This window comes from Empidonax traillii, unplaced genomic scaffold (genome assembly GCF_003031625.1).
Source record: "Empidonax traillii isolate 1590-97213 ecotype Southwest subspecies unplaced genomic scaffold, ASM303162v1 scaffold1662:size100254, whole genome shotgun sequence".
Classification (NCBI taxonomy): Eukaryota; Metazoa; Chordata; class Aves; order Passeriformes; family Tyrannidae; genus Empidonax; species Empidonax traillii.
The window spans coordinates 81825-91877 of NW_020956855.1; the positions used below are offsets into that span (position 1 = coordinate 81825).

Here is a 10053-nt window from a genome sequence, read left to right on the forward strand (position 1 = left end):
GGCTAACTGGGGCAGCAGGAGCTGCCCAGAGCTTTCTGCAGCCTCCCAGGGACAGGAGAAAGGGGGTGACAAAGCCACCGGAGCTCAGTGACAAAGAATGTCACAGCACAGCGTTCAGAGCACTCGCTGTACCGAAACGTGATCCCGTGCCAGGGCAGCTCTGAGAGAATACATACATTAAAAAAAAACAAAAAAAAAAAAGAGAGAGGAAAGATACCACAGATGATTGCCAATCCATTCTGAAGGTTGCTGACGGCAATTCTCCAAAGCAGGTCACATTTACTGCGTGTTGTGGAAAGGAAGCTGGGCTGAAACACGGGGATTTTAGGTTTGATTGCTTTATTTCTGAAGTATTCCCTTTGCAGCACCGACCACAGCTTACAGGAAAGGTTCAGCTGCTCTGGCATCAGCAGGTCCTCTGCGCTGAGGTCTGAGCACTCCCCTTAAATGCAGTCCTGAAGTGGCATCTAAATGGGTTTTTAAGGTTGCACAACCAACTCCTCCTGCTGTGAGAGGAGGTGGGCCGTTCACCGAACCTCCTGTCCCTCAAGAACAAACACCACAGTTCGGTTTGAGCTTGTTTCGAGGGAAAACCCTGCCCAAAGAACCAGGGGCAGCAAGAGCCTGGAGGCCACAAAACCTCCTGTGAGAGCAGGACCAAGCCCAGGCAGGGCAGCAGCTCCCAGGGAGCAGAGCAGGGAGGAACCCACAAGCCCCGATGGTGCAACAGGTGCGTGTCTGCCACCCACTGAGCTGGGTAACGTGTGAATCCAGGCAAATACCTCCCCGGGGAGCCTGGGGAGCAGCTCTGCTTGTCACAGGGTGCTCAGGCAGCAGGAGCTGCTGGAGGTGACAGTGGCTCCCAGGTATGTGCTCTCATAACGTGGGTGCAGCGCTGGGAGAGCCCCGAGCTCGCTGGGTGGGAATTCTGCTGGTGCCCTGGGAGCAGGGAGCAGTTGGAGCTGCTGCTCTGGGATGCACAGACAGCCCCCCCTGTGCTGCCACACCTGACCCTGGTCCCGAGGGACACACTCATAGTGCCTGGGGCTGCACATGCTGCTTTTGCACCAGCACACAGGACTCTCCCCTCTGTGCACACAAACTCACAGCCCCCCTCTCACAGGACACCTCAGGCACTTCCCTGACTGACTCTGGGCAGCAGCTTTAAGGACCATTTGGATCCCAGAGCAGAATTCAGCTGCTGGAAGGTGTTTGGATCAGAGGGGGTGGCTGGGAACAAGATGCTGGAGGAGATGCATTTTCTTTCCACGTCCATTTATTTGCTGGATCCTTGTGCTGGTAGCCAGGAGCTAAGCCCAAAATGGGATTTTGGAGCCGTCTCACCAAGTGTGGTCCATCTCTGCCTGGCTGCTGGAGGTGCTGCTCCAGCCTGAGCTCCAGCCCATGGATGCCATCTGCTGTTCGGAGCTCTGGGAGCCCGTCCAGCGCCTCTCAGCCCAAACCAAGCCCTTAAACCTGCTTAAACAACGCAAACCACCCCCTGCACCCACAGCCAGGAGCACCTGATCCCCTTCCCTGCTCCCCAGCCCTGGCCAGGGTCACACCTCCCTCACCCAGAGGGCGGGCACAGCCCTTGTGTGACAAACAGCAGCAGGTTGGGACAAATCTCCTGCAGGTTCCTGCTTCCCACGGCAGCAGGAGCAGCCCAGAGAAGGGCAGGAACGAAGGTGCAGCTGTGAGAACGATCAGTGGAGATGGTTCTCAATCCTCCAGCTCGTGCCACAGTTAGGGAATGCCATCCTCCCTCCTCTGCATTGGCTCCAACATGGGGAAAAGCCTCCCCACAGCCAGGAGCACCCACTGCCACCAGGGACTCAGCAGCTCCAGGGATGTACCAGCATCCTGTTTGCTGATGAGAGCTTGAGATTCACTACACAGGCAGCTGATCTGCATCTGCTTCTCCCTATGTGGGGACTCAGAGCTCCTCTTTTCCCCCCTCTCTGAATGCTCAGCACATCCCCAGCTTTGATTAGCGACTGTCACCCCCAGCCCTGTCCCCGGTCCCTGCCATCTCTTCATCAAGCCTTGCAGCAGCTCTATTCCCATGGCACTGCTTTGTCTGTCACTCTCTCCAGCCCGTCTGGGGAGAGAAAGCAAAGGCTGAGCCTCCAGCTGTGCTGCAGCCAGACAAAGGCAGCACATCCCTCCTCCCCTCGCTCCAGATTAACAAAGCACAGCAGCTTGGCCTTGCTGAGCTGCACAGGGCTCGGGGCTAACAAGAAACCAAGAGCAGAGCAGCACCAGGCCGTGCTGTGTGTGGGAAAGGTTCCTCGAGGACAAAGGAAAACTTCTCATTAACAGCCAGGCCTGTGCAGAGGCAGCTGAAACAGAGATTTGCTGTGCAGGGAGACGTGGGGTTTGATCTGGAGGAGAAGGCTCCTCGTTCCCTCCCTCAGCCTCCTCCATCGTCCTCGGATTTTTGGGGTTCAAAGGGATGATTTGGGAGCGTTCTGGGGTTGGGAGGCAGCACCCCCAGGGCTGCACATGCAGAGGGGTGCTCTGAGCACCTTCCCTCAGCTCTGCCAGACCCAGCAGCCCTCGAGTCACCCAGGGATGTGGTCTGGCCCTCCATCCCAGCCAGAGCTGTGCAGAGCTCCATCCTGCCATCAGCTGTTTGCATTTATCAACCCTCCAAACCGCAGTGCCTAAACGAAGAACACACCAGGATCACAGGTGGGAGCATGGCAGGGGACTGGCCCAGTGGAAGGTGACCCTGCCCACGGCAGGGAGGTGGAACTGGGTGGTCTTTAAGGTCCTTTCCCACCCAAAACAGCCCGTGAGTCTCTGCCAGGCGCTGTCACAGCCAGGCAGGCTGGTGCCTGTTCCCTGCCATCGCAGCTGCGCGGCACTCGGGATGCGGGGGGATCTAGCCTGGAGAAGAAGGACCGACGGGACCCTGTCCCGCTCCGGGGAAGCGGCAGGAGCGATGCCCGGCCCCGCCGTGTCCGCGGCCGCCGCACGGTGTCCTCGCTGCTCCGCGGCAGAGCCCCCGCACCCTCCCCGTGACGCCACCGCGACACAGGGACCCCCCGCCCCGCAGCCCCGGGACCGCGATCAGCGAGGGATGTGGAGCCTTGCAAGGGGACACGGGAGGGGGTCACATCGCTGCCCAGCCCAGGCTGGAGCGACCTGGGCATGACGTGGCCTGTGAGGTCCCTTTCAATCCCAAGCGTCCTGAGATTCCACGATCCCAGGCTCCCACCTCTCCTCCTTTTCAGTCTGAGTCCCACGTTTTCACTCAGTCACAGCCCTGGCACGGCCCCAGAGCACAGTACGGGCTCCCTCAGGGGCTTTCCCAAAGGCAGTTTTAATGGTGCAGCTGCTACAAGCTGGAATTGTACCCCCAAAAACTCCCAGGGCCGAGGAGGAGATCCCAAACCATGAAAGCAGCTGAAAGCAGGTTGGAACGCTGTGACTTGAGGCCATCTCTGCATGAAGCCCAGCAAAGGCAGGATCTGTGCCAGTCCTGGGCCAAAAGTAAGGGCCAGAATGGCCCCTTGGGCATTCACCCCTCAGGCAGCACTGGCAGCCCCTCTGCCCCAGCGCCAGGAAAATGCTACAGCTTTGCAGGAAAAGCCTTGCTATGAAGGCAAAGGAACGATCCCCTGGATCTGGCTGCAGGCTGGGAGCTTCCCTTGCTGTAGCCAAAGGGATCTGTGCAGGGAAGCACAGGGATGCTCAAAGAGGGCAATGCCAGTCAGACAGTCCCCCCCGAGCCACCACTGACCTGTCTGGACAGTCCCAACACCTCCAAACCTTTTGGAAGCAGGTCAGGATGGCTGCAGGGACACAATTCCCAGATGTCCTGAGTCCTCCCTGCGGGCAGGAGACACGGCACCAAGTTCCTTCAGCTGAATATCCCCACAGAGCTCTGGAGGTGACTGGAGGGGACCCCTGGCCAAAGTGGGGGTCCCTCCACGGGGCCCCAAAGCAGTGCCCAGCAGAGGACCAGCAGCTCTGTCTGGTGGCTCCAGAGCTGAGCTTCCAAAGCTCCCAGGACACTCCAGGTGGCACTCACCTGACCCAGGAGCTGCCAGCACCACTGCTGGGGTCAGTGAGGGGCAGGATCCAGCTCAGGATCCAGCTAGGAATCCGAGAGGCACAGGGCCTCCACGGCCGTGCTCAGGCCCTGGCTCACCCCCCCCACGGCCAGCAGGCAGTCCCGCACCACGATGCTGGAGCAGGCACAGCGCGGGGTGGGCATGGGGGGGAGGCTCTCCCACTTGTTCTTCTCGGGGTGGAAAGCCTCTGCAGACTCCAGAACAGTTGGCTGGTTTCCTGGAAGCACAAATTGAGGCACTGGGTTACCTGGGAATAACCACGGAGCATCCCTTGGGTGCTCTGCCCCCCATTCCCTTCTGGGCCTGGTTTCCCCTGCTCCCTCCAGCCAGCCAAGGACCAGGGCCTCTCCTCTTTGTAACGGTAACACATGACCCACACTCGGCTTTAAAAGTGTTCCCAGCACCCCCAGTGCCTCACCCAGTCCCCCAGCCACGACAACTCTGCCTTTCAGGTACCCAGCCACGAAGTCTGCTCGCCTCTTCTTCAGGTAGCAGGAGCGCTCCATCTTCATCCAGCCACCTGGGAGGGACAGGACACACACTGGGTGTTATGGGTGTTATCCACTGCTGGAAAACCTCTCTGACCTTCTTGCCTCAGGGGCTGCAGTTTTGCTGCTGCGCCTTGGGGTAATAAAACCCCGTGAAAGGGGTCAGGTCCCTCATCACCAGCTCAGGAGGAGGCTGTTCAATCCAGCCACCTCTGGACCGTAGTCTTCCCTTTTCACTTGTTAATCCTGACTGCAGGTCTTCCTCTAGGCTGGGCTCAGCAGCCCAGGCCTGAGCAGATGAGAGCTCTGTGCCCTGCAAGGACAGCAGAGCCCCGAGCCCAGCCCCCAGTGCCCCCACACAGCCCCACCTTGCTCCACGTCAAACACGTCCACGGTCCTCATGAATTTGGGCTGCCTGTAGAGCCGTCCCTGCCGCAGCCCCCCGAGGCTGAACAGCTTGTCCTCCGTGGGCACGAAGCTGGAGAAGGCCCTTTTGTTGGGGATGTTGGGGAACTTGGTCCACGACCTGGTGTCTGTGTCGAAGACCTCGAAGGCGTTGACGGCGTACTTGGACTGCCTTCCACCTGCGGGAGCGGGAGGGAAGGGGTCAGAGCAGGCACCGCAGGAGCCTGCCGGGGTCTGGGCCAAGGAATTCTTCACCTTTGTGCTCCCTTCTCTTTTAGCTGAGGGTTCACCCCACAGAGACCCTTCATTTCTCAGCACATCACCCCCCCAGCCCCCGGTGCTGGGAGGTGTTTGGTATGCGCCGGTTTAATCGAGACAAATTCACAGCAGAGCAGGGATCAGGCTCAGGGAGCCTTTGCAATTCAGATGAGCTCAGATCCAGCGAGCCCTGGCCTTGCTGCCAAGCTCCTGGGAGCAGGAGAGCCGGAGCAGCTGCTGCTCCCACTGCCAAAGATCCACATTATCCCCCCCACCCGTCAGGCTCAGCTGAATACAGCTATTCTCAGCTCAGACGCCTTTGAAGGCAGAGCCTGTGCTGGCTCCTGGGCTCACAAACTGTTCCCCAGCAGCCAGCAAAGTGCAAAATAGATCAAAAGGCTCTTTTCTGGTCACCCCTAAAGCAAACCAGGGCTGTCTGGCCGTTTGAGAAATCAGGAATTGTGTGTTTTGATCCTGACGTGCCGTTTGGCCGCGAGCTGACAGCAACGTTCCTCTGCCTTGGTTTCCATTCCTGCGAGGCAAAACTCATGAAAATCATCCCCTACAAAGGGCTTGTTCCAGCCCAACTACACAGGTCTTTCCTCTGCCAAAGGCAGTCCCTTAGTGAAGCTGCTGCTGCTGCTATAAAATGCATAGAAGTGTTTATTTATTGAAGTATTTTATGCATGTAGTTGAGTCCAAGGGCTTTTAGCACAGTCGTGGGGGCTGCAAAGCAAGCAGGCAAAGACCAGTGTCCCCTCATCTTCCAGCAGTGTGGGGAGGGGGACAGGGGAGCCCACCCACCCAGCACCAGCAGCTCCCAGGGTGCAGGAGGGGCTCTCGTGGGTGCTCCCCGTGGAGCCGTGAACCCAAACCCGCCTCAAAAACCTCCCAGTGTTTCTGAGTGAGCGAGAAATCAGGGCAGGATGGAGGAGAACATCCCCAAAAGCCTCTTCCAGGGAGGTTCTCAGCGCTCAGATCAAAGGAGGAGGAGGTGGAGAAGGAGGAGGCAGGGCTGGTCCTTACCCAGCACGTAGATCTTGGTGCCCCTGAGGAAGGAGGTGGCAGCGTAGCGGGGCGTGGGCATGGCTGCCAGGGACACCCAGATGTCCTTGAGCATGTCATAGTGCTGCAGGAAGTTGTGTGGCCGCAGGTCAGCTCCCATCCCACCAGCTGCATACACCCTGTAGTCTGCACAAGGCAAGAAGCAAAAAAAAAAAAAAATTAAAAAAAAATAGAAAATCCCAATATTATGACAGCAAAGCACCAGAAATCCCTGCCCTGCAAAAACACACCTGGCCTCTCACCCCACACTGACCCTGCCTTATCAGTCAGGAGAGCTTATTCTCAGACTGGAAAATCATCTGCAGGATGGTAAACATTATTTTTAAGCATTCCTTGACGGTAGCTTTTTTAAAGCCACTTAAGCAAACAAACCGAGCAGCTTTCAAAGAAGCTGCCTGGAGATTAGATCCCTAATCCTGGGAGCTGCCTGACCTCGGGAGCACAGCTCCCACTCCAGGCTCTTCAAAGCAGGGCAGAGCACACCAGAGGAAGTCAGTGCTCCACGAATTCCCTTGGAAACTGAGAAATGAGGTGGGCTGATAAGGCAGAGCTCAGGGCATTTAAACCAGGGCTTGCAGAGGAGCTTCACAAAACCAGCTGCTTCCTCTCCTCATACAGTGATTTGAGCCCATGGCCATGAAGATAACTCTCTCCTGGCTGCTTCTGGGCTTGGATCAGAGATATCTCCTCAAACCAAAGCTGTTCTGTGGCTCTGAGACCTTCAGCCAGCAGCACCTTTCCTATTCTTCCAGCATCCACAGCACTCAAGGGCCAGACTTTGCTCAAAACCCTGAGGGAGTTTGATTTGATATCCTGGAGCTTGGACCTGCCCAAAATCCCCACCAAGGGACTCACACAGTCCTGGCCCTTGTGGCTCCAGGGCTGACAACACAGATCAGCCCCCCTGGTTTATCTGCTTTCAGCCTCCCACAGAACATCTTTGCCAGGTGGGACGCGACAAACACGAGGCTGAACTTCTGGAAGCACAAGAAGAGGGTTTGGAGGAGAACAACAAGGTGACCCCGTGTGCCATTGCCCTGGAAGTTTTAAAGAGTGCCTGATGCACCGATTAGGGAATCAAACAGGCTGGAAAATCCCTCTAAGATCATCGAGCCCAACCTTTGACCGCCACCCTGTGAACTGGTGTCCCCCCCCTCCTTGCCTTTGGCCGTCACCGAGATGCCCATGGCCGCCTCCCTCAGCGAGCTCCTCTTCTTCCACCTGCCCTCGTCGATGTTGTACATCTCCACCACCTTCAGGGGCAGCTGGTTGGCCCCCACCCCTCCCACCACCATGATCCTCTTGCCCAGGGTGGCCACGGCCACCCCTGCTCGGGCCGTGGGCATGGGGGGCAGGGACGTCCACTGGTCGGCCTCGGGGGAATAGACCTCGAAGGAGTCCACGGGGACACCGTTGTCGTCGCAGCCCCCGATGGCGAAGACCTGGCCCCCGGCCTCCAGCAGCGTGGAGTACACCCTGCGGCTCGGGAGCGGGGCCAGGGATTTCCACTGGAAGTCCTTGGTGCTGGCCAGCTCCATGGTGAGGGGGGTGGTTATGCTGTGGAACAGAGCGGGGAATCATGGAGATAACGGGATCACTGAGGCTGGAAAAGAACTCCAGGGTCATGGAGGCCACCCTGTGCCCCATCCCCACCTTGTCACCCAGCCCAGGGCACTGAGGGTCACGGCCAGGCCTTCCTTGGACACCTCCAGGGGTGGGCACTCCAAACCTCTCTGGGCAGCCCCTTCCAATCCCTGACCACCCTTTCCAGGCAGAAATTCCTCTTCATGTCCCACCTGCCCCTCCCCTGGCACAGCCTGAGGCCATTCCCTCTCCTCCTGTCCCTGTTCCCTGGGAGCAGAGCCCAAACCCCACCTTGGCTCCCCCCTCCTGTCAGGGATTGCAGAACCAGAAGGTCCCCCCTGAGCCTCCTTTTCTCCAGGTTGAGCCCCCCCAGCTCCCTCAGCTCTCCTGCTGCTCCAGACCCTTCCCCAGCTCCGTTCCCTTCCCTGGACTCACTCCAGCCCGTCAATGCCCTTCTGGAAAAGCAACCAGAGACACAGGGAGTGCAAACACCACCCTGCCCTGGCAGCCAGGAGCAGAGCAGGAGCAGAGCAAGAGCAGAGCATCCCTCCCTCCCCACAGCCCCTCTGCCACCCTCCACCCAGAGCAGCACCACCGGTACCTTTCATTCCATCTCCACTAACCCTGCAGATCCAGACCTGCCTCAGAAGCTCAGGCAGAGCCCGATCCTAAAAATAAAACAAAACAAAAGAGATGGTTGGACGGGGAGGTGTGAAAAAAAATAAAAATAACGAGGCGAGCAGGCTGGAGTCAGTTTGTTCTCCTGCTCTTTTGTTACCCTGCGTCCCCAGCATCCCCGCCCCCGAGTGACACTCAAACCCAGGAGGCTCCCGAGCGTCTGCTCACTTCCCCGGCTGTTTTCCTGCCTCCTGGGGAACTTTTCCTCGCGTCCTCCTCCTCTGACCCCATCGATTCCTCCTCGTGTTCATCCCCGGGCAGACCCTCTCCAGCCCAGCCCAGGGCTGTGCCACCCGCCGGGAGCTGGGAGGGATCCCCGGGAGGAGAAGCACAAGCTCTGGCTGGAAAACCATGGTCTGTATTTTATCTCCCCTCTCTGGACGCCGTTAAGCAGGATGCAGACGAGCTTAATTAGTGCAGGAGGACAGAGAGAGGGCAAGCAGAGAGGAACAAAGGCAGCGCTGGCTCGCCTGCCCAGCCTGGAGCGAGGGGGGCTTTGCTCTCAACATCCCCACCCTCACCGTGTAATTGGGTTTATTTAACAACTGCCCTTACAGCAAAGCCAGAATCCTCTGTGCCCTTGCAGACACAGCAGCACCTCCCAGCACGTGCTGCCTGCTCAGACATTTGGAGACGGGGCTGAAGGGCAGAGCCAGGAGCTGCCAAAAACAAAGGTGCCAACAAAGGGACAGCATCATTCCCTCTCCTCCCCATGCACAGGCTCCTGAGAGGTTTCCCCACGGCTGAGGTCCCACTACGCCCCTGAGAAGGGTCCCCCTGGCAGCAGAGGGGGGCTGGCTGGCTCTGCTTTGCTGCAGGACACACTTTGGGAGCCCCTGGAGTGCAGGGTCACTCCTGGGCCCGTGTGCTTTTCTCCTTGGCTGACACCCAGGGCAGGACCAGCCCCTCAGCCCAGTGTGGATGTGGGGTTGGGGTGCAAAAATCCAGCTCTGTCTCAGAGATCTGAGCACAAATAAATCAGCCAAGTCTGCCAGCCCTGACCCAGGAACGGGGCACCCCTCACACAGAAGTGCCAGGTCTGTCCTGACAGCCAGAGCAGGCACAGCCTGTAGCTTAGCAACAGCCACCTCCAGCCTCCTGCCATCCCCCGGCTCTTGGGATGATCCTGATCCTTCCTGGGGATCCCAGGGAGGCTCCATGGAAGGGGAGAAGGTGCCTTTAAGGTCCCTTTCAACCCAAATCACTCTGGGATTCTGTGACTCCACAAAGAAAATGAAGAGCATCAGTGAAACAGGTCTCACAGCTGGACTGAGACCCCAAAAAAATCCCTTCTCATACAAGTCTGAGCTGGCAGGAAAACCAATCAGTGCAAGCAGGGCTGGTTGTTTTAACTTATTCTCCCAGATGAATTTCAGCAGTCTGCTAAATATTATTTATGGCATAAAGAATGTGGTTAATAAAGTGATAAATCCTCCCTGGGCTGTCACCCTCCAGCAGCAGGACCCAGCAGGGGCACATCCCAGCAGCTCAAA

At 58.1% G+C, this 10053-nt stretch overlaps 1 protein-coding gene across 3 annotated transcripts in view; it reads right to left on the reverse strand.

The window, feature by feature from the left end:
- Positions 1-4087: 4087 nt before the first annotated feature.
- Positions 4088-10053, reverse strand: part of KLHDC8A (kelch domain containing 8A) — a 9657-nt gene continuing 3691 nt past the window's right edge. For 2 of the 3 annotated variants that reach the window (XM_027908241.1, XM_027908240.1), the window contains exons 2-7: positions 8484-8550; positions 7461-7855; positions 6260-6424; positions 4939-5154; positions 4501-4602; positions 4106-4299 (exon numbers count right to left, since the gene is read on the reverse strand). In XM_027908241.1, the coding sequence (XP_027764042.1) occupies positions 4106-4299; positions 4501-4602; positions 4939-5154; positions 6260-6424; positions 7461-7836 (1053 nt within the window). In that variant the 5' untranslated portion in view covers positions 7837-7855; positions 8484-8550. Of the gene's footprint in view, positions 4300-4500; positions 4603-4938; positions 5155-6259; positions 6425-7460; positions 7856-8483; positions 8551-10053 lie in introns of all 3 variants that reach the window. The other variant, XM_027908242.1, reaches the window with a different exon arrangement.